This window comes from Neopsephotus bourkii, unplaced genomic scaffold (assembly GCF_033783945.1).
Source record: "Neopsephotus bourkii isolate Nb327-2 ecotype Australia unplaced genomic scaffold, CSIRO-AGI_Nbou_v1 NB_71, whole genome shotgun sequence".
Classification (NCBI taxonomy): domain Eukaryota; kingdom Metazoa; phylum Chordata; class Aves; order Psittaciformes; family Psittacidae; genus Neopsephotus; species Neopsephotus bourkii.
The window spans coordinates 1-24,991 of record NW_026900588.1 but is presented as its reverse complement, the minus strand read 5'-3'; the positions used below and the strand labels follow the sequence as shown (position 1 = coordinate 24,991).

Genomic DNA, 24,991 nt, shown 5'->3' with positions numbered 1-24,991 from the left:
CGCTTCTCAGAGCTGGTGTAGTAACCAAAGGCACAAAAGAAAGTTTGTCAGCAGATGCCTACAGACATGAGAGGTAAGTAAGTACAGTCTTTGCTTTGGAAAACATCTTCTATTTACTCTGCACCTAGGAAGGCTCATAAAATCTTGTTATGTTTATGGCTATTTCCGCTTTAAAATGTGTTTGAGTACATGCGTAAATTGTAACAAAGATTTACCTGTTCCAGAGGATGGGTCAGAGTAATGTTACAGTCTTCAAAGCTATGGACTCTGTATTTTCTCACTACTTAGTGAAATGAAAATGTCGGAATAAAATGATTTTAAAGACAAATATTTTAGCATTTTTCTACTTGATAAAATAGTATTTCAAACTCCGGTAGCCTGTTCAACATTTTAGAATAACTGGTCCATTTACTATTGTTCTTTCCATTAATTATTAAACATTTACTTTTATGACAGATAGCTAATACTTCTTCATCAGGAGTTTACATGTTCACTGCATTTGCTCACAGATTTAAGGGTTTGAATTCTCCATGCTCCCTTCTGCTGTCATAGACTTGCTGACATTTCATGTGGCCAAAGTGCTTTGCTCCCTCAAACCCCCTTGTCACTCCACTTAGAATCCAGCTGAAATTGAGAACATTGGATCAGCACTGTGGATTGCTCATTCTGAGATTTTGTCTGTGTCGTTGCACTGAGCTGCTATCTAATCACTCCTTTCTTGTGATCCGAATTATTAGCCTTGCTTAGCTGAAGAGTTCAGCTGAATGTATTCTGCCGATGGAATCTAATAACTCAGGAGCTGGAATGCAATCTATGATTCCCCTTCACATATATTTAACCAGTTCTTTGTCCTTTAGATTTTGCATTCTTCATTAGCTTATCATCTTCTATGACATGGGTGTCATATACTCTCTGTTTGGTCCTTTTATTCAGTGTATAGCTGGACTGTGTGTTCAGTTCAAGTTATATATTTTCAAATGGTCATTTGGACATTTCCCAGTCTATCTGTCCTCTTAAATACAATACATATTGTTCACAAAAGACAAGTAAATTACTTCTTGTTCTACTATCTAACTGTTATCTAAGGAAACCCTCATAAGGCCTTCATGACATCAAATGTTACGGCTACACTAATTTAAGCTATATATAGTTTAGGCCTTCATAACATTATTTCATCGTATAAAGATCAGATCAGAATGATTTCTACATAAGTTTGTTAATAAATAGAAAAAATAACATGTTTGGATACATTTATCATGAACAATAATAACTAACTTCCATGCAGGTCACAGCTCAAGCAGTTTGAGGTAGAACCAAACTCCTTGATCCAAACACTTCTGAAATCAAAAAGAATATTCCTTTGCTTTCAAAGGTTGCCTGAGGAGGATCATTCCACTGTTACATCACTGAAAATCAGATCTTCCTTTCAATTCAAATATAGATGAACAAATTCATCTTATGCTTCTAGGCTAATTCCTAGTAGCAGAAGAACCAAAAGGCTGTAGACTTAGTAAAGTGCTTTTCTTCTCTACTAGCAAATCAGTCTGTATTGTTCAGAATAGCCTTTATGTAACCAGGTATTAATGAAAATCACTGTTTCCCACTTTACACCTTTTTGCAAGTGCAGAGCTTTACATTGTGTGACATTTTGTAAACACTTTTTCTGCTGGAAAGCTCAAAATCCTTCACACAACAGCCTCCACAAGTACTATTAAAATGCAGCACACCTAAGAAAATTCTTTTTATCAGCTGACATCCCAATAAAATGCAATCCTACATGTATTTTAGCAGGTTTTCGCTTCACTTCAAAAAAAGCATCTTTGCTTTTTCTTGTAAAGGAGATAAACTTAAGAATCTTTTGATTTGTTAAGGACCCCTTTATAAATACACACTGGCTTTCACACAGATAGATTAATCTTGTTAATAGATCTTGTTGCCATGTTATGCTATGAGAAATAAACCACAAACAATGTCCAAACAGGTTATTCCAAAGAAGAACATGTTTATAAGGAATAGGCATGAGTACATCAGGAACTTTCTTGCCATTAAAGTAACCTGGAATACCCTAAATTGCAAAAAAATGGTCATTATTTTTGTTCCAGTATCTGTAGCTCAACTACAACTTATTATATATAATATGGAACATCTAACACCACAACTAAGATCCATATCTCTTGTAGTAGATATTGGTAGGAACATAGCAAAATATGCTCTGAAATCTCAGACATTACTAAACAAAACAGACAGGGAATGGTAATAAGATGACACTGAATATTATTAACCTTATTTTATGGATGGAAAACTGTGAGAGAGTTTAAATACTTGAGATATATAAAGAAGTTGTAATAGAATTGTGAAAATAAAATAACAATTCCAAATCCCATTTCCAGTACTTAGTTACTTCTTAGTCCTTCTTCTCTCCTTTTCTTCCATTTTATGCTTCCAGATGTCTACCATTCATCTGATATAGTCATTTATGAAGGATCTGTTTTTTAAAGAAGAAATAATATCTGGGTCCAAAGCTAAAAAAAAGGGTTGTTGCATAGTAAGTTTTTCTTAACTGTAGTAAATCCTGCAAGAAGGAAAATCGAACTGAAAAAAACCAAGAACCAAAGGTCGCTATTACAGCTAAAATGATTTTCTGAAGAAATCCAGTATTTCAGAGGAGAACCTGCAGCCATATATGAACTATTGTGCAGCTCTTACCAAGCAAAAACTTAGCTGGAATACTTAAAATAAACAAATAAATAGAGGAAACTGCTTTGAAATGCAGCTAAAAGGAAAGCAACTCTCAAACATATTTGAGTGCTATGGAAATTCAGTAATAAGAGTTTTTCCAAGATTTGATTTAAAAGTGATGCTACTAACTCTGAGAAAATGGAGGTCCATTTCCCAAGCTCAGCTAAAAAACTCCATGATTTTTATTAATATATAGTACAGTGTAGCTATTAGGCTTCTCTATTCAGAGAATTTTACCTTACTGATCTTTGAAAATGGATTCCTTTTAAAACAGAGGAAATATTTTCCAAATCACTGAAATATTTCAGATTATTTCAAATAAATTCCTTAAATAATTTTTCTGGCCAGAACATTGGTAATCAATAATGCTTGCAGGAATCAGTCACAGCTGCATAGACAGAAATTCAAGAAGTAAGCAAGATTCACATGCCCATAGGGTGAACAGGCTAAGACATTGGCTCCCCTTATGCTACTGCATGTTCTCAGTCAGAAAACTCCTCTCTGTTTGCCCTTTTGGACCAACTGGCACAACTGCCTGAGGAATTGCTCTATCAAATGAATTTAGCACAGTCCTCCCATGAAAAATTATTTCTCTTTATGCATAACATTGTAGTAGGACTGAATTGCAGCATGGTTCCCCATGTATATGGGGGTAGATATGAGAGAATCATATAATCACTGAGTGGTTTGGGTTGGGAGAGACCTTAAAGCTCATCCAGTTCCAACCCCCTGCCATGGGCAGGGACACCTTCCACTAGACCAGGTTGCTCCAAGCCCCTGTGTCCAACCTGGCCTTGAACACTGCCAGGGATGGGGCAGCCACAGCTTCTCTGGGCACCCTGTGCCAGGGCCTCAGCACCCTCAAGGTAAAGAAATTTGTTCCTAATGTCTAATTGAAATCTCCCCTCTTTCAGTTTAAAGCCATTCCCCTTTGTTCTCATTTTACTCTAAGGGGAAGAAATACCCTTAGTGCACCTGCTATACTGTTTCACTTAGAAATAACAATAATAGAAATTAAAATAATAACTGCATCAATTTTAGAAGTACTAAAAAACTGCATGGCTTTTAATCTTTACTGATATAAATCCCAGAGGTGATACATTAACAACTGTAAAATAAACATGTCACTGGCTGATAAAGAAGCATTGCCTATAAAAAAAAACCTTTCCTTTTTTTTCATCTCTTTGTATATAATTTAGGAGGCTTTAGAAAGTTACATTTAGGACAAGGTCTCTTTAGCATTCTGTTCAACTGAGAAGAGTTTTTAGCCAGTTTATGAAATGCATGAATGTTGTAAATAATCACAGAAGCTCATATGTGGTTAGTCTGGTAAGTGTAGGTAGTAGATTAAATGGTGATTAATGAATCAATGCATGTAGCTTTTGTTGATATCCAGTAGGCTGGTAAACTTTTTGTTTTACTTTTTTGTGTACTATCTATCTACTATGTTTCAAAAGAAAAAAGAAAACGACTGCAGAGGAGTACTGCTGAGCTTGGGACATATTTTAAGTGACGGTAAAATCAGAGTGCATTAAATTATACTCCCTTCACTGCTTAGCAAAAAACAGCCTTTAGGGATGTTACACAGGACTCGGATCTCTGACTGGTACTATTTTCCGGCAGCATTTAAGCTTTCCTAGAGAAATAGCACTGCAGTTCTTCTGTAGAAAATGCAACAAAGAGGTGGTAAAAGATACATACATTGAGCTTGGACAAAATTTATATGCATATGGAAATCTGAATTTAAACTCATTATTATTCATTAAACAGGCATTTTTAAAGATGCATCTAATAAGATTACATACTAGGCACAACATTTATAATATGTAAAAACATGAAGAGTTGTCTCTGAGAATTTATAACTACTTTAATTTTAGTCTGATTCTGCTAAACCACAAGTTTAAATTGGGGTTTCTTTTTTGCCTATTGAACTTTTTTATTTTAAAAACTTTTCTTCTCTCTTTGTACTAACACACATAGTCCTATTGAAATCAGTGTGGGTAGTAACATTTTAATGCTCCTGAAAATGTCACTAGGTGTTTAAATACCAGGAGGTAATATATAGGATAATAATTTCCGTTAATAGTCATATTATGTTATTAACATAAGTATGGTTATCTGCAGCATAACTATATAATAATACATATTGGGGATCAAGGGGATAAAAATATTCATGCAAATGATCCAAACAGATACAGTGGGACCATCTGTGAATTAAGTGATCATAAAGAAGTGTATTGGTAATTTGACTGTGACTTTATTCTGCCTTCACCTCCTGTCCTAATGGCTAATACATGTTTGTATGCTTTACAGTCAAAATAGCACACCATATAACATAATGGATATAACATAAATCATGGAAAAGAAAAGGGAAAATAAATATTTCTAATCTTCATAATTTTTTAACACACAAAGAAGGAATGAGCAGCTGGTTCTGTAAGTAGAGAAAGTAACAATCCCTAAATATGGAGAAAAATAATTAAGATGTGTTCAGAAATCCTGGGGTATTAAAAAACGTGACTCTGACAAAGACAGAAGTATCTTAAAAATATTGGTTGGTGAAGTCAAAGATTAGCACTGCATTTCTGGCTCTTGTGTATGGAACATTGTATGAGGGCTACACTATTTCTCATATAGAAGTTTGACAGGAGGAGTTTAAGAAATATTTAGGCAAAGTTATTTAATGGCAACACTGAATAAGCAGATGTGCAGGTACAATGTTTATATCTTATTTAAAAAACTCAATTCCTTGGAAAAATGGTTCTGAAATGTACTGAAACAATTCTGTGTAAGTCTTTATTTATTTAAAAGACACATTTACTACAGAGGAATATCAGCTATAGTAATAAAAGAAAATAGACAGTGACCCAGCATAGTAAGGAAGCCTTCTTTTTTCAGTTTTAAGTCTCTCAAAATATATTTGATTTAGTCACCCAAAACCATCTCAGCTGAAAACCTGACATTTATGTTAGCAGCAGTATCTCCCCAAGGGATATCTAAGTAAGTTTCATTTCCATTCTGATTCCTTTTGACTTTAGTCTTATTTTGAAGCAGAAACAGGAAAACCATTTGGGCAGGAGTAACTTGATTTTCAGGGTTAAGCCTTTTGCCAATCCTTTGAAAACCCACCAGAATCTGTTCAAGTTGCAAAATACATTTGTACAGCGGTAGTGGAGATGTCTTAGATTTCATCAGGAAATTCCTGAAAGTTTGTTTGAACTGTAATTGCATACTTTAGTTTCAGCCTCAGCAGGTCTTCCCTGTCATTAGACACTGCATAGCCTGTCCTATAGGTCCAGCTACCTAGATTTGGAGCCAGGAAAGTGTCAGTCCATCAGCAACTTCCCTGTCAGGAATGGGCCCTGTGAAAATGGTGCTTCCTCAGTCAAGTGCAAAAAACACAGTGGCTGTGGCTCGGATGTCTGAGTGGGAGTAGAGTTTTGAAAACCTGCAAAGAATTACACACACTGACTATTTTACTACCTTAAAAGAACATTCTTTAGGTTGCAAAGACAAAAATAGCAGCTCTGAGACATAAGGCTTCTTATGTAACTTAGATCCTTCCACTTTATTTGTATGTTATGATATAGCCTTTAATTACACAGTTTAATGCAGTTGTCTCCAGAGCCTCATTTACTTGTTCTGTACACAAAAGAGGTCTATTCTTAGCAATAAGTAATAACCGAGTAATGAAGAAAGCTATTGTGCCAATGAGCGCTTCACCTGCCCCTCCAGTGCAAGAGTCCTTGCTAAAAGGAGTGAGGTGTACCACATGCCAAGGACAGGTGAACGCTGCTGTGAAAGGATATGTTCTAGCTCCTCTTCTACAAATACAATGTGATTTTGGAGAGGTTTTTAGAGTCAGGCATTTTCTGGGCAGTTATTCCCTATTATTTAGGACATTTGCATCTTTGGAGAGCACGCCTTCTTCTGTCTTGCATGTATCAAGCATATCCTTGCCATATCCCAGTATACGCAGCGCCGATCACTGAAAGCTGTGATCTGAAGTCAGTGGAAGCATGCTTTGAAGTTGTAGTGGATGCTTAGAGTATGTAGCATTGTATGCGAAGTACTCAGAAAAACTTTAGATTGTGCACTCAATATTAGTGAATGGTTTTACCTGCAGCCTCTCTTGCCTCAGTTTTCCTCTACAACTGGGATAATAGTATCTGTCATCTTACAGGGGCGTTCTGCAATTTTTAATATTGGCTCAGGTACTGTAGTTATGAAAACCTTAGAAAAGCCCAGGGAAAAATTAATAATGTCTCTCCAGAGCTGGTTTGAATATGGACAATAAATAAGGCTCAGGGCTACAAACTGAACAGCAAGGAGAAAATAAAATATTGAAGAACTTATTATCCAGGCTATGCACTGAATGAGGCAGAAAGCTCGAGGAAAAAGGGGTATGTGAGCATGTAATTAAAGACTATTTCATAATGGATACCCAGAAAGAGATGAAATTAAAATTGTACAGTATCTTTTGTCCTGACAGTTCATAGTTTGTAAACACTTTATTTTATAAACTCAATAATATTCTCAGAGCACATTCTGAGTGCTGTGAGTGTTCATACATGTTAGACTGACACCGATGACTTAGGCTGATTAGAGAAGCCAAATGGCCATACTGAGCTATGCTTTAAAAACCTGTGCACTAAATGGGTCTCTACAAACAACAGAAGGAGTGTGAAGATTCATTCAGACATGTAGATGAAAAGAATACATGACAGACTATTTTCAAAGGGCAAACATTTTAATACATCTCAGCAATGGGGGTGGGAAGTGGGGTTAAAATAGGAATTGTTTTAGCCATTAATTCATAATTTTATAAGGGAAAATTGCATTGCACCTTCTTATTGTACCTCTATATATACAGAAAAATTGAAGAGTGTGGTAAGTAATTATTGTTACTATATATGCATGGGAAACAAGCATGCAGAGCTTCTCAGCAGTCATTTTTGTGCTGGCCAAATATTTCTGTGCATCTGAATGACAAAGGAAACGTCTACAAAGATCACAAACTAATACTACACAGTAGTGGGCAAGGTTAAGCCTGTTTGTTTCTTGAGGGTTTGGGGTGCTTTAATATTAATACACTTGAAAAATTTACTTTTTCCTAACCATAGGACCTGATTCTGATCTTACTCTTATTTTACATTGGCTTAGTATATTAGCTTCAAAAGACATCAATCCTGATTTACACGTGACAGGAATACTGAACAAATGATTTTACTCCATTAATTGATGGGAGATTCTACTGAATGTGGCAAACCTACAAAATCAAAATACTTTAAAAATATTGGCCAGAACAATATGCATCATTTCTGAAGACATTTTCTTCTTCCAATTCCATGAGTTGATTCATCTGCTTACTTCCTCTTTCTACATTCTCTGATGATAGAAAGCTTAGTTTAAGTGACTGAGAGCTCAGACTGGACAAGGATCAAGACATGAATAGGTAAGGACCAAGTTTCCAAGACATAATTATGTACTACTATTCAGATTTCTGACAAGGAAGCTAAAGAGGAGCAAAGTTCAGCAACATCACAACCTGTACTCAGTTCATCTTACATATTTAGGCTATCCAAGGAGTAATGAGCCTGTATTCAAATCCAACATCAAAACAGCCAAACATTACTAAAGTTCTCAGAGGCATGCTTTTTGAGTTATGTATATCTCTACCAGAATAGATACAGCATCACTAACTGCTTTTTGTTGTTTTTTAATGCACATGTGAATAAAATGGAGAGACAAGTTCCTCCCTTCAACACAAAGAATAAGAACGATGAAAGCCACCACTCCCCGGAGGTAGCTTTGTTTCTGAATTCCCATGCTGTCATCAACTTAGACTGTTGTTTTTCCACTTCTAACAGGTATGTTTCTGGGCTTTTAATATGGAAGAAACTGGGAAGGAATTTTATTCACTTGCATTACTGTGCATAGAATCATAGAATAGTTAGGGTTGGAAAGGACCTTAAGATCATCAAATTCCAACCCCCTTGTCCTTTCAGGGACACCTTGCACCAAACCATGTCATCCAAGGCTCTGTACAACCTGGCCTTGAACACAGCCAGAGACGGAGCATACTTCTGTAGTTTAAGATTTACAGAATTCACCAGCATGACTCAAGTATCACAGTGGGTAATATGAGACTGAATAACAGAGATTTGTTTAATCAGTCCCTTTACAAGCTTGAATGATGTAGGTATTTATGCAAGAAAGACCCTTCTTATTTAAAGACTCCAATGATACTTAAGAGATGGGATCCAGCCAGTGACAATGGAATAAATAAAACTTTTGACTGTTAACAATGTCTCCAGTAATAAAAATGAGGTTGTCAGGGATTTGCAAAAATAGCAGGTCAGAACTTCTATCACATGAACTTTTTTTTTTTCCTGTTATTGGAACTTTATTACAGAAACCTGAATAAGAAAAGGTGTGAAAATATTTTTCTCATAACTTTGAACCTGATGGATGATTTGTTTAAATTTTGAGTTTCAAAAATCTGTAATGTGGAAAACAAAAGTATAAACTGCTGTACTGCTTAAGTCTAAAGCTTCTTGTAATGCCAGACTCAGTCATTTAACTGCTTTAGAGGAAGAAGCACAAGTTCAAGGCTGTGTAATTCATTTTCATCCTAGCTGCTCCTCAAATTCTTTATACTAAGAACAGTGACGAACGCCTACTCCCCCAAGAGACTCCTGAAAACTACCACAGCATTCATGGAAAACTAATGGAGTTTGGGGTCAACAAGGAAATATATTCAACTCATATTTTCTTCCTGGTGTCCTGTTGGGAAAATGCTGGTGCTTTCCTCGTAACACTTAAGTCAGGAATGTTTTATGCAAGAATATGAAACCTTTATTCAGAATTCTTCAGTAGATATTTAAACAGACAAATCTTTTGTCTAATACTGACTAACAGTCCTCAATTTATCTCTGAAAAACTGTATGCTCTAAAGAAACAAACCACCCCCATGTTCTTTGCAATGTAATAATATTACAGACATTATTTTCCTGCAATAAATACCACAGAAAACAAACTTCACAGAGAATGGGCTCCTGGGAAGTTCAGCAACATTAAACTGAGAAGGATGTAGCAGGAAGGCATTAAACAGTTCTTGTCAAATCTATTTACGAATCCTTCTTGTATCACCCCATGATAGTCTAAAAATTAGGTGACACACAGCTATTGGTTTATAGATTCCATTTTCACCTGTCTCTTGTCTGATAAGGAAAAATGGTAAGAAAAACAAACTCAAAATAAGCAAAACTAGTAATGTCTCTGTCAGCACTAACGTTCTTGGCAACCTCCAGAAAAAATCCCACTACTTTTCTAGGGGATGATGTCATGTGAAGTCTCTGTCCATGCTGTTATACTCACCTGAAATTCATTGTGCTTCGACATAGCAGTGTGTGTAGTTGGGGAAGTAGATGCACTGTCTCACTAGCCTCGTCTCTTATCCCTGGGCCTTCCAGGTTAAGAGTCTAATTTTATTAATGAAAAAATGTAAAAATTATTTTACAAATGTAAAATGTAAGCCTGGTACTGCATTACAATCAGTAGAATCTAAACATTTTTATATCACTTTCAGCACTCCTGTGTGATTCAGGATCAGGAAAGAGAATGTTTGTCCTAAGAGGGCCGTAGAACATGCGTGGTTTTTTAACAGTGATAGGGCCCAATTCTCGTATTTTTATTAATAATTAGTATTATCTGTGCATCAGAAGACTGTAATTCAGCCTAAAGCTATTCAATACGGTTGTTCCCTAGACACCCATTGTACAAATGCTGATATATGTGTGTGTGAACATTTCTGTTGTCACCTTTGGGAACAAAGAGTCTGGATAAGCGTCTAAAGAAAATTCTAATACAGAAATACAGATCTTCACCCCACATCTACTCCCTAATTTCTGTGATTTTCTATACACTTCTTAAAATACATCTAACTTATAATACATACGTGTTATCTTTCTCAAGGAGTCTTTTCTTAATGGAAATACCCCGTTTGACACACTGTCATTTTTTAAATCTGTTGTTGTAAAAAGCATAGAAGAGGAAGAAGATCAACATGAAGGCTATTTGGTATCAGAAATTATGATGTAATACTGAAATTTTGGAACTGTGACATACCTCTCCAATTGCTAGGTCAGTGACCTCCATAATGGCTGTACATGTTATCTTAATGACAAGAAGACATCACTGTGGGAAGGATCTGTCTAGTTTCTGTGCCTTTAAGCAACACAAAGCCCTTTCTCTAGACAAAATCACCAGGAAGTCAAACCTTTCAATTCCAAGACCTTGTGCACTGTGCCACAGACTAAAAGCAATCTGCAACTCACACACCAACGTAGCATCGTTAGTATGTAACGCTTATATAGCCAGAATACACTGTTTCACAGTTTGTAGTGGCAGCAACTGCAAGTGACTCTTATTGAATATACCACACGCCTTTTTTTGTAGAACAGATTTTTACAGAGTCCCTTAAATGTAAATCAAGATTAGTCATAACTATTCTTACAGCATGCTTCATAAGCATGTGTTAAATTAATGAATAATTATAATGATGATTATGATGGTGGTAATAAATACCTGAATTTATGAAAAGTATTTTCTCTATACTCCCAGATGAATACTACAGTCAGAATCAGCAGGTGACTTACTTTGCCCTAGATCTCTGTTTCCAGATTCCCACTTGAATAATAAGTTCAGAATCAGCAGGTTATTAGGTTTGCCCCAATTCTAAATTTGAGTCAACAGGACTTCAAATAGATTCCAATGGAAAATGAAAACAGAACCTGTTTTTTCAGCGATAGATAAGGCACCAAATTTGCTGCTTATGAGGACCTAGCTAGATATTTTCAGGTTTGTGCAAACTCCATAGAATTTTAAAGAAATCCAAAATCCTATCACCCAATAGAATGCTGCCAGCATACTCTCTCTGTCTCTTAGTTCTTTACAAGCCCAAACAAAGCATAACTGAGGCCATCTCCAGCTTTCACCCCAAATTTCTCATTGAAAATGAAAGAGAATTAAACTTCGGAAAATTGTATCATTGACTTGGGAGCCAGAGTTCTCCACTGTCCTCAAGACAGTAAATCTTAAATTCTTTTACAATAACAAGGATGACTTTTGTACAGGTGTTGTAACGTTGCAAAGGATGAGAATGTGTGGACAAGCTACATCATTTCCAGTATCGAGTCAGACTAATGGGAAGCATGTAATGGAAGACCAGCTGTGCACAAAAACCCCCTCACATTATTCTGAACACTCCACTATGGACAGATAGGCAGCAGGAAGGGTGGCAATTTCAAAGCCAGCTACTACCAGTTCTGTAGACTAAAGAGGTTGCACTACAGTAAAGGGAGCTTCAAGTCTTGATGTGCACTACTAGATATGTAATAGAAATTCTAATCTTTCAAGTACCTGACTGCCAGGAAGAAAATCCTACCAAAAATCCTGTATGAAGTGTCATTAGTTTAACTTCACAGATGGGGAAGCCAAACAGAAGTGCTGTGAACTGTCTCAGGTACCTGAGAAAGCAATGTCGAGTCAAAGTCATGTGCTTTTTCATTCTTCGTTCTTCATTTTTCATACTTTGTTAGTTACTACAGGTATTTTGTGCATTTGTGCTCACTGGTTCTACTGAGTACACCACCAAGAGCCAAGGGAATGGCTAGACATTAGCATGAACGCACCCCATACCATCACTTTTTAGTCTGGCAGAAGAGAACCTGAACTAAAAGAGTGAGTTCTGCATAGATGACAGTATAATCCAGGCTGGTAAGGTGACTGTGATAGTCAGGTACCATTGCTGAAGTACAGGAGGAGATAGTGTCATTTGAGAAAGTGCACCTCTATGTGGGAAAAACCTAAATCATTTCATAAAAGATTAAAATATGATCCCTGGTTGCACAGAACTAAAGGCATCAAAGCATTATGTTCCCTGACTTTGCTGGTCAATTCTATACATAACACAGATAAACATATGTTTGTTACTTTCTACAAAATCATTTCCTAAAAGAAGTATACTTTGGTCTTTACAACTTGCTCCTCAGGTATGACATGGTACTCAGCACCTCAGAATGCCCTTCACTATTCTGTAAAATCATATGTTTAAGAAGATATGTAAATTTCAACTATAGCACAGTAAACTAGACCAAGTATTTTTCCAGAAGCTGGTATGTTTTCATGTATCTGAAAGGAACACAAAGCTTTCCAGAAGACAAAGTATTATATTCATTTCAACAGGAAAGAAGGGTGAGCCTTTTGCTTTGAGATTATCAACCAATTTTGAAATGTTTATTAAAAGAACCATAAAACCTCAAACCTGCATACGTTAACATTAGCCTCTATATAAAGCTATATTCTATCAAGAACTGGTTTTACTTGCCAGCTTGTTTCCCCATTCCTATCCATCAGCTCAGAAATGATGATGGGATAAAAGGATATGTTCTGTAATCCAAATGTTTTCCCACAACTCCTTGGCTAGCATCTACTGTTACGACTCCCAAGGAGCCACACTGCAGTCGAGACAAAAGATCAAGTACATTAGTCCAAAGTGCCTGTAAGCCTTGAAGTTGAATCTTACATGAAAATATAGACAATAGTGTTATACAATATTGAAAACCTGAATTAATCTGACCAATGTGACACAAGGTCCTGTGCTGCTAGGTGTAAATTATTCCAGCATATTAGCATTCTCTAACTTGCAATATAGACTTAACATGGACCCTGCATCTCAACTGGCCAAAAAGGGAAGCAACAACCTCACTATATAAGATATTATTGATCTGGGGTACTAAGATGTATGCTATATGTGTAAGTGGTATTTTGGACCTATTTCAACATCAGCATTTTGAAAGGATTAGCAATACTCAACAAGTAGCCTTCTGAGAAGATAAAACACAACAGACTGCCAATTCCTAATTACCAGTGACACAGTATTTAAATTGCTGTGATTTTACATGAGACAGATACTGAAATCAATATCCTATAATGCTGAATCCTGGCAAACAAAATAATGTATCAAAATGCATTAGGAAAATGATGCAAAATTCTGCTTTGAACTGACATAAGGGTTCTGTTTTCACACGACCAGATGTGAAAGGTACGGATTCAACACAGTTTTGAAAGACCATGGGATCATTTGACTATCTGCCCTCAAGATTCTACCCTGACAACAAAGTCACACTGTTTAAAATTATTAAAATAAAATTAAAACATTTAGTGATAAATTAATCTAATAACTGGCAAATACAACAGAACCATCATATAATCTCTAATCTCTAGGGGATTTCTAGCCTTCCTCCTGCCTAAATCAACATCATCCCAGTGGCCATTGGCACTGACAAGAAATTTAGCAGGAATAAGAAATACAGATCATGGAATAGAGATGTGTATTGTAGATAAAGATTATGAAGTATAAATCAAAAGGAAAGTCTTGCTTGCAGTATTTACTAGCTCAAAGTGTATTTAGCTAACTCTTTAAGGATAAAGACCAGTGTGGCTACTCTGTTAAGGCTGACTACAGGCAATGAGTTCACTAGCATCTCTTTGCACTCAAACACTATCTTGCAAAAGATAATTAATCCCAAACTATTTTTCTCTGTTTTATTCAAGGCATAAGAGAATCAACTGAATTAAAATACAATTTTTTAGAAAATATATAAATATTGGATGACTTTTGTTGAAGTTAGCATGAAGAAGCAAATAGGCACCACAAAGATTGATGTAATATATTCAGAACCCAAACAAACAAATCTAAATGCTGGCTAGCCTGAGACAGCTGGAATTCACTTCCTTACAAAAAAATCCCTTTCACAGTTCAAACTGGCATCAATTTCTGCATATCTGACAAGGAGGAATATCTCTTACAGTGAACAGCTGCATGAACGCTCCTCATTTTTCTCACAAAACAACAACTCAGTGGAACAGTTAAAATAAAACATGTTCTAAACAGGAATACTTTGACTTCAAAGAGTAATTGCCTCTATAACAGGCTAATATTCAGGCAAGGAGGCAAGCTGTATTTTAAAAAGATAAGTTATTCTGTATGCAGTTCTTTTCAAGCAGTTACAGCTACAGAAAAGCAGAAGGGTATGAAGTGACAAGAAGCTAGGGTCAGTGAGAAACTGCTCCCAAAGCGAAATGTGTTACGTGGTTTTTATTCCCTTCTTCAGAGGCTTCTGCCCATTTTCTCAGACAGGATACTGGAGAGGGTGGTTTTTACAAAAATGGGCATGAAAGGAAAATTATACATGTCTATTGTTTCTTAATCTAAAGCCAGAGGGTCACTATTTTAGTCATTTAATACCTAAAACAGGGGTTTGTACCGAAATTTTAATGTAAGGAGCCAAATGAGAAGAGGAATATGGAAGCTCACTGATAGGAATCATGTATTGTCCCTCCTTTGTAAGACCCTGACTTAACTCACTAAAAATCTGATTTTAAAGATCAGTCTTTTGAATGAACAGCTCTCCCTATGATGGACTCAAGCCATATCAATTTGAGTCATTTCAGGGACTAATAGTTTTTCACTGAACAGAAGACGATGATGTATGTCAAAAGATTATCAGAAAATTGATATGGCAATCAGGGTTTATTTTAATGCTAGTCTTATTCCTAACAGAATTTGTCATAATTTTGTGTATTTATTCTTCTACTGAGTCTCTATTCTTATGTGATGTAATATTCCCTTGCCTGTTTCAGTACTAAATAGAGATTTTATCTTCTCTTTTAGAAGGCTATTGTACTCGTAAGTACACACTCATACACAACAGAACTGTTAGTGATCATATTTTTCTGTGCTGTGGATTGCACACCCTGGATCCTCAAGCAATACTTCAGTCCTTTTTCTGTGATTCATGCCAAAGCTCTTGTTGGAGAGGGTTTAGATCCTATTCAAACTAAAGGGCATGACTGAATGCAATAAATCCGGTTCTTTCCCTAGCTAACACTCTTCTTACACTTGTGTGGTTCAAGCAACTCCTGGTTTAGAGAGGTCCAGGTACAGTTAAGCCTACTGGAACTAACTTGCATTATTGTGGGGTTTCCAAACTAAACAAACTTGGTTAAACTTTCTTCTTATGAGAAGGTTTTACTTCAGGAAAAATTAATGAGATTTTCAAAGATGAAAATCTGAAAAAAAAAAAAAAAGAATATTTTGTTTCCTGAAAACAACAAAAGTTCTATTAAAACTTGCATCCTAAGGCTTGAAACTTTGACTCTAAATCAATTCTTTTTAATCTCTCTAATGTGTAAGTCAGGATAGAAAATCTTGCAAAGATTTTCTTTGTGGCTGCTGTTATTGATTCCTGAAGTCCTCACTGTGCTGTGGGACTCTCTGTCTTACCACACCAGAGAGATGCAGAAACACACTAAATCCAAGCCCCTTCTCCCCCCCCAAAAAAAAAGTTATTAAAAAAACCCCAAGGAAAACAGAATTTAATGACCATCTTTTACCTTTAAAGCAAAGGTATCAGCTAGGACACATGGTTACAATTTCAGATCAAAATGGAAAGTTGGGGATTTTTCCCATCTGAACTATTTTTAGTCAAAAAGCCAAACAAGGGAAAACTCAAAGACCCCTCCAGATCCCTGCAGTCTGAGATGATCCTCCATCCTTCAGCAGTGGCAACCTCTTACAAGGTCTGTGGGAAATGTACATGTTCCAGGAACAAAAGATCAAAACTCAGCAGTGTAATTTCTGTGTTGGCTACAAAGAACTAAACAGCAAGAGCCAGGGTTTCTCTCTTGACAGACACAGTGGCTTTACTTGTCCTTCTGCCTTTTCTGTTAGAATAATAAATCATTTATAAAGTAGTTCAATATCTTTGGTAGCACACTTAAGTAGCTACTAATCCCTTCACCAAAACCTGGCTGATGGGAATTTCAGTTAACTATCCTTTCTCAACCAAGAGGTCTAAACTGTAGGGCTAGTCCCATTTATATTGCTAGCAGTGGAAATGTTGTCTCCTGTTTCAAATGAAATCAGAATCTGAGTAGCTGATGATCCTTTGTTGAGAAACTATGCTAAAATTGTAAGTCTTGCTATTATTTTATAAGGCTTCTTGGTGCTCAAGGGACACATGAGGGGAATCTTGCTCCCACTGAGGTCAATTGTAAAACCACCAGTATTTGAATTAAGCCAGAATTTTAACCTAAGTTTGGGGGATTCTAAATATTATTAAGTGTTACCTTTTAGTAAGCTCTGTACCATTTTTAATATATAAGGACATATGTGTATTTCAGTAGCATTCAGTATAAACGTAAAAATGTTCCTTAAAAATTGCTGTTAAACTTACTATTATGTAAACAACAGATTTTATCTGACTGATATTACATGCAATTATATGAACTTTTTCATATAAATATTACATGTTCAAAGCAACTTCAAATAAACTAGATTTTAATGCAAAGGGCATGTAAATATATAATAATACACAAATGGCCCTTGTTGCTTTAACCAAGCTGCTCCACCTTGTAATTTTCTTTTTGGTTTATTATAGGGCTGAACTCAATGATGCTAAGACCTCTCAATGTTTAGCATATAGCTCTATATTATGTAGTACCAGATATTAAAAATATACATCCAAATACTAAAGCCATTGATAGGATCTTGACTCATTTAAAAGATAACTTCATTTTACAGTTTCTGGGGCTGTGTGCTACTGAAAGTGCAAACACCTTATTTTCTGCAACTACCATTTGCTTATTAAAAATGATTTTAAAATGTGAACAGGGTCTGGATTTTTTTTATGGATGGCAGATGAGAGATAAAGTAAACAGGATGCAGAATGACTGTAGTGTTTTGAGTATTGACACTGAGGACAGGAGGTGTTACATAATAAAGCACAGTCACAAATGATGTTTTCTTTCTTATAATGAGTGAAATCTGATAGAAATGCTGAAGGCAAATTATTCAGCCATAAATGTCATGCAGCCACTCAATGAAGATCTTCATTTGGCCTTGCTAGTATCTTATTTATATTTACCTTTTACATTTTAAACTTAGGGCTTTGCTCTCCAATTTTGACATGAAGAGGATATTTTCCTTTGATACCTTTGCTCTTATTTCACTCATATGCCTTTACGTCCTGTTCTAGGTACACAACATAGGAATTTCTGTGCTTAAGGAGCTGCAAGCAATGGTACATTTACTGGCAAAATAATAATAATTAAAAAAATGTCCTACATGCATCTGCAAAGTAAATGTTCACGCTCCTTCCACTTGCCAAAAACAATGGGCACGAATATGAATTGTATTTTACTCAGTGATTTATTTGTAGATGGGATTCAGGAAAACTGCTGTTTTTTCTAAGCTCCCTGTTCCTTCATAAAACTACTCAGGAATTCTGTGGTCTTGGAGTATGTACTTCCCCTTGTCCTTTTCCATTCTCCCTGTCTGACTGGCATGGTGAATTGCTAAATACATTGCAAAGCAGCACCGTTCACATCCATGCTAAAACATAATCCCCTGTATAATTCCCCTCCTCCCCAGCAACAATTTCAGGAATTCACAAATAAATCACTGATTTTATTCCAACAACAAAGCAGAGGCAAGTATCAAATACAAAGTGCACTCTGGGTCTCCCCTACCCCACAAAAAAAAAACAAACAAACCCAGTTCATCTTTGCACTTAATCCTCAGCATCACCTTCCCCACTGCCAAACTTAGTTGCCACCAGCTGCCTCTGGCAAGCATGTCCATTGCCAAGTGTGATTCCAGCCACCCACTCCCGCCCGGGTGACACCTGGTACCCAGGACCCCTCTTTCCTCTGCCCAGGACAGCCCCACATCACACCCCACCTCTGGAAGACATCCAAATAATGCCCTCCTCCACTCACCCAGCCTGGCAAAGAACAGAAGAGTGATGGCACCATGGTTGGCCACAGAGACACGTGGAGGACAGGGAGGAGAAGGCAGAGAAGAGAGGAGCCAGGGATGTGGCGGGGAGGGAGGGGAAGGAGGGAGATCCACTCAAACAGATGAAACTCCATGCAGGCCTGGCCTCCTATCCGTCCCCTCCACAGAGCGATGGGGAGCGAGCTGGAATGGCACCTTACCTTCGCTGCAGTCCTTGCCCCGGAAGCCCGTCTGGGAGCAGTCGCAGACAGCCTGGTCGTTGAGCACCGAGCAGACGCCCCCATTGAGGCAGACGTCCTCCCTGGCGCACAGGCGGCTCTGCTCATCATCCAGCCGTACCTCCTGGCTCTCCACCGGTGACGTCTGCGTGTAGTTGACCCGGACGTCCGTTATCCAGCCCTTGAAGGGCTCACGGTCCTTGACGGAGGAGAGCGTCAGCTTTAATGTCGCCGACCGCAGCTCCGGCGGGAGTCCCCCTAAGAAGAGGCCACTGAAGACAGTCATGTCCCGCCGCTTGGACTTCACCTCCACCCATTTCGCCTCGGCCCGGTCGATGATCAACGTCGTGTTCTTGAAGTGGCGGCGGATGACGACGGCATGCCAGAGGTTGTCATTGACCGCTGTGTCAGAGAGCAGGGTGGCGGGCTCGGCACAGAAGATGGAGAAGCTGAGCTGCAGCCGCCCGCCCTGGGTGAGGATGAGCTCCAGGAAGTCGCAGAAGCCCTCATCATCAAAGTAGAGCACCAGCCCGCTGGAGCTGCGTGTCTTCATGTTGAAGCTCATCTCGCTCTCACAGCACGCGTTCCACTTGGGGAAGCGGGTCCACTGGCCCTCCGCCCCTGGGAACTCCAGCCCGCTGCCCAGCTCAGCCCAGCAGCCCAGCAGCAGGGCCAGCCAGAGCAGCAGGCAGCCCCCACGCCGCACCAGCGCCGCACCCATCCTGCGCGGCCTTGGGCGGGCGAGCGGGGCGGCAGGGCCGGCAGGCGGCGGCGCGGGGGCCCCGGCGGCACACAGGGTAAAATCTTGCCGGGCACCAGCCGCAATGGGAAGTTCGGGCACGCTCACCCCCGCCCCGGGTGCGGGGGTCACTGTGGGGGACTCCCCAGGGCGGGGGGTGACAGGCTGTGGGTGCCCCACGGGATGGGGTTGGGTGTGGGATAGGGTCCGGTGCCACCAGAGGGGACCCACGGTGGGGGGAAGGTGCCGTTTGGTCTCTTCACTGGTCGGCCGGGATTAGCAAAAGGTGTCCAGGGGCAGGTGAGTCAGCAGAAATTTTCCCCAAAGCCAGCATTACCAAAACGGGAGAAAAACCCAAAATCAGTGGCAAAACCCTTCTCCAAGTGGATCCACCAGCTTGGCAAGACCGTAACAATATCCCGGCACGTGTGCACCTCCTTTTACATCCTCTCCACCAGCTGTAGTTTCCCAGGAAGCCAATTACCAATCCCAGTGCTGCCTCTCTAGGATGGATCCTCTTGTCAGATCACGGACTGTCTGCCATGGTGCTAGAGCAGCGTCAGCAGACGACAGGATTCATCGCTCATGGTTTCCTGAGCTGCCTCAATCCCAATGGGGTTGAAACCCAGAAGATGTCAAACAGCCGAGTGGCTACTTGACATGCAAAGCCTGACAGCTCCTCTTCTGTGTGCTTGCAAAAGGCCAAGGCTAAGATCCAGGGGGGTGATTTTCCTCTATTGTTTTTGTTTCTAATCTGCAAGGAATTGAAACAGAATAATAAGAAATTACGACTAAGAACAGGTTAAATCATAAAGTTGATCAATAGCGGATATTTGTGATTAATTTTTCATCTCAACTGCTGTTTGACATTAGGAAAATGAACTCCTGCTGCAATTTTGGAGTTGGTGAGGAATCGTAATAACTTGCAGTGCTCAACCTAAATCTCAGCACCAGATTTTATTAACACAAGGACAATGTTGAAAAGAAAAGGTGGTGCTTGTTCTGCGATTTACAGTAATTTATTTATGGAAATAGCAGCACCTGTGAAGCTGTAGGGTCCTATTAATGCAGATGATGCTCCCAAGCCCAATTCTAGTTCTTTCCAATACAGCTCAAAAGCGTACAAAGTGGACTGAGCTCCCAGCAGGAACTGGCAGGCTGCACTCTACATGGCACACCCACTGGTTTATTTTCATGGGGAGAGGAAGAATTGCAATGGTTTCTTAGAAGGCACTTTGAAAATTTCCAACCACATTTTCCTCTGCCACCTGGTTTGTTTCCCCACTGATATTCGCTGTTATGGCAGGGAAAATCTGACTCAAGCCAGCTCTGATGTTGACATTATTCACAATGCAGATCAGCTAATCCCAGGTGCTAGTCCTCTGAAATGGGTTGCTGTATTTTATGCATGTTTACTCAGCTGCCCTTATTTAAGAGAACAACTCCTCCTTTTAAAAATCATATATATGCCACAGTTCACTCTCTTCCTCTGAAGAGGTCTCTGCATTCAAAGCATTTCAGCAGAGAGGCTCCCCTCTCTGTTTTTCTCCCCCAAGCCGCTATATTATTTCTGGAAGGTGTGCATTAGCAGATCTCTCCTGATGGAGGAGAGGATCTCCGACACCTTCCTCGCCCACTCCTTCCCCTTCAACTCCCTCCCATTTCTTAGCCAGCAGCGCTTAGGCAGGCACAGTATCATGTCCAGAGCTGCTGCCAAGCCCTTTGCTGGACTGGGAACTGGGGAGGGGGTGAGAGAAGAGATGAGCCTGCCAGGGCGAAACCTTCTTTCAAACAGGCACACACCTCAGCTGCCTGCACCTGACACGTTCAGAGCTGCTAAGTCACCTCCTACTCTGTCTTTATATTTAATTCCATCCCTCTAAATGTCAACACGATTATTTTTATTATCTGTCACATGCGAGGTGTGCAAGAGCAGCGAAAGGGAGGCGAGGAGAGCCCCCAAACTTGGCGAGCAGAGGCCAGCCGTGCCCAGCCCGCACCAGGCAGCACAGAGCCCCCAGGCTCGCCTTCCCTTTCCCCCGCAGGAGGTACCTCTCGCCCTGAAGCTACCAGCCGAGGGGCTCCCCGTTGCCGGCCGGTGGCTGCGGGCAGGGGCGACGCTCGCTTGCGGCGCCGGCGGCTCCGGCTTCAGCACCATGAACAGCTCCGCCCTGCGCGGCCCGGCGGGGCGGCGGCGGGGAGGCCATGGGGGGGGAGGCCGGTCCCTGCGCCCGCCGGCGGCAGAAGCGGCCCCGCCGCTACCGGCTGCACCGGGGAGGTTAGGGCGGGCAGCAGATTTGGGCTGCGGGGGGCTGCGGGAAGCTAGGGCTGGGCGGCAGTGTGAGCCACGATTTGGGGGGGGGGGGGCTGGAGGCTGGTGTGTGTGGGGAGGGGATGCGTATGTGCGTGTGTGTGTTCATGAGGTTACCGGGTAGCCGGTCACTCGAGGGAAGCGGTGGGTGGAAAATGCGGAAGGTGGGCGTAAGGTGCGCGGGGCCCGGCGCAGGGGGGAAGGGTTGGCGCGGGGAGCGCAGCTCTGCGTGGGGCGGAGGGTGCCGGGAGCCCCGGGGACTGTGGGGGGGGGGGGAGCTGTGGGAACAGGGCAAGGACACGCGTGTGAGGGTGTGCGAGCTCCCGAGCGATCCCTACAGGTGTCCGCGGAGAGGCGCGGAGCGGGGATCCCACCTCGGGAGCATCCCTGCCCGCTGCCCGCCTCTGTCTGCGGCACCGGCTCTCCCCTCCCGCTCACACAGACACACACACACAGCAGCGGCGGCAAGAGGGGGAAGAGAATGGGAAAAGAGAGAGGAAAAAAGAAAGAAGGGGGAGGGAAAGGAGAGGAAAAATTATAGGGGAAACAAATAAAGATGTAAAGACTGTGGGGGAAAAACAAAAGAAAAAAAAAGATAAAAACTCAAGGAAAAAAAAAAAAGAAACCCCCCCAAAACCCCAAACCTAACCCAACCAATTGCTTATTTATTACTGTCGATATAATCCACACAGTGTCAATAAACAGCTCCGTCCTGTCTAGTCACTTCGGAAGCAGAAGGACACTTCCCTTCTCAAAAGAGGACAATTTATTAACACATATCTCTATCTCAGATGGGCTCTCAAGTACCAGCCATCCCTCCCAGCAACGTCCGTGTGAACACACATGTATGCAGCGAGGAATAGACACAAACCAACAGAAATACATCTATTGCAGTCAGTGCCTCACCGAGGAATTAACGTGCTTCCCCCACCCCTCCACAACCATCTTTTTTTTTGCTTCCAAAACGATGATTTAGTCACAGGTGCCCCGATTGAGCCCTTCCAAATTAGAAAAAGAGAGAGAGAGAGACACCCATAGGTCGATAAATCCTTAAATGCCAGGTTGGTTGGCATGCACAATCCCTGGCACCATCCTCATTGTATGAAGCACTCGGCATTGTCTCCGGGTGCGGGGAAGACCAAAGAGTTCACAAATTACCGGATGGAATAAAAGGATCTGAAAAACAACCTTGCTGCAGCCAAAGGGAGAAGCGCTCTAATTCAAAAGCACACTTGGTAATAGCTTCATTAGTCTTTGGCTTTCATTTCTACGTAATTTCTAGAATCAAATCCTCTCCTAACCGATTGGAATGATCGATTCTGCTACCTTCCCGGTCTGCAGATGTATTCAATATGCTCATGATATAATTTCTACCCCTTCAAAAAAAATGCATACCATCAGCAGGAACCCGAACAGTTCCAAACACGTATGGAGACAGCCGGGTGCCCTCTTTCTTCTGGCTCACAATAGAAAATGTCCCAAATTATCGATGCACTTTCCACACAAACCCCTCGCCGCCGATAAATCACAGCAATATTGCGATATTCACCCCCAATCGCCGCTCTCCAGGGCAGCTCACGCCAAGGGAAAACATGCAGCGGGTGGATGCGAAGTCTCACAGACCCTCTCCCTCCTCCTCCTTTGAAAGGGGTAATACATCACCGCATCCAACCTTTAACTTCTCCCTGTGCTCCACCATCTCCCCTCATGGCCATCCACCTCTCACAACGCCGCACGCAAACCCACCGCCGCCTCCTCCTCCGTCTCCTCTGCCACTGCCTCCGCCGCGGCGAAGCGGGGCTCGTCCTCCGCGCCGCCCCGGACGCGCCTTACCTGCGCGGGGTGCGGCGGGCCGGGGCCGGCGCGGCTGCCGGGGCTGCCTCTGCCGCTCGCCGGCGGAGCGGAGCGGAGCGGGGTGGGCGCTGCTGCGGGTGCGCGGCGGCGGGAGCGGGGGGCGGAGCCGCTGCGTGACGCCGCCGCGCCCGTCTGCCCGCCGGGGGCGGTGCCGCGATAGCTGCAGCACCCTCCGCACATCAGCAGCCCCGCCGCGGTGTCTGGAGGGGGCGAGGCGGTGAAACACCTCTGCCACCCAGTCGGAACTACTCTTCCTCGGCATGGCTTTTTTGGGAGGGGCTGCGTGGTTTTGTTGCTGTTGTTGATGCTGAGCCAGCAGTGTGCCCAGGGAGCCAAGGAGGCCAACAACACCCTGGCCTGTATCAGAGATAGTGTGGCCAGTAGGGCCAGGGATGTGATCATCCCCCTGTACCGGACACTGGTGAGGCCGCACCTTGAATCCTGTGTTCAGTTCTGGGCCCCTCATGACAAGAGGGATACTGAGGTGCTGGAGCAGGTCCAGAGAAAGGCAACAGAGCTAGTGAAGGGTCTGGAGCACAAGTGTGATGGAGGATGGCTGAGGGACCTGGTGGGTTTAGTCTGGAGAAGAGAAGCCTCAGGGGAGACCTTATTGCTCTCTACAACTACCTGAAAGGAGGATGGAGCCAGGAGGTGGCTGATCTCTCAAGGAACAAGTGATAGGAGAAGAGAAAATGGCCTCAAGCTGTGCCAGGGGAGGTTTAGACTGGATATTAGGAAAAATTTCTTCCCCAAAAGGATAGCCAAGCATTGGAACAGGCTGCCCAGGGCAGTGATGGAAACACCATCCCTGGAAGTGTTCACAAACCATGTAGACAAGGCCCTTAGTGACTTGGTTTAGTGATGGCCTTGGCAGTACTGGAGGACTTGATCTTGAAGGTCTTTTCCAACCTGGTTGATTCTATGATTCTATGTTGTTATTATTTTTCCCCAGAACTGAAGCTTGGAGGATTCTGCACAGCCTGTGGGGAAAATGGAGGTAGAGGCTCGTGACCAAGGACTGTATCTACAACCATAGGAGAAGTCTTTGGTAAAGCCCTGATGCTCTCTGGTGTGGTTTTAAACCTACCTGACACTATGTTGCCTCCAAATGGTCACAAAATATTAGAGAAATTGAAGGTTTCCTACAATCATGGGTGTAGGTGCAGCGAATGTGTTTGATCATGCCAAACATACTTGGTTTTGCCTATTGACTGGCATTTAACTTTGTACTCAGTGGCCCACAAAAAGGTGATGGATTGATTGTA

At 41.2% G+C, this 24,991-nt stretch overlaps 1 protein-coding gene across 28 annotated transcripts in view; it reads right to left on the bottom strand.

Annotated features, from left to right (window-relative positions):
• The window catches only part of NRXN1 (neurexin 1), a 678,625-nt gene extending 654,809 nt beyond the window's left edge, over window positions 1-23,816 (bottom strand). For 25 of the 28 annotated variants that reach the window (XM_061353813.1, XM_061353820.1, XM_061353737.1 and 22 more), the window contains exon 1: window positions 18,805-20,315. In XM_061353813.1, the coding sequence (XP_061209797.1) occupies window positions 18,805-19,543 (739 nt within the window). In that variant the 5' untranslated portion in view covers window positions 19,544-20,315. Of the gene's footprint in view, window positions 1-18,804; window positions 20,316-23,421; window positions 23,437-23,618; window positions 23,638-23,705 lie in introns of those variants that run through there. The other 3 variants (XM_061353676.1, XM_061353687.1, XM_061353697.1) reach the window with 3 other exon arrangements.
• Between the last annotated feature and the right edge of the window lie 1,175 nt (window positions 23,817-24,991).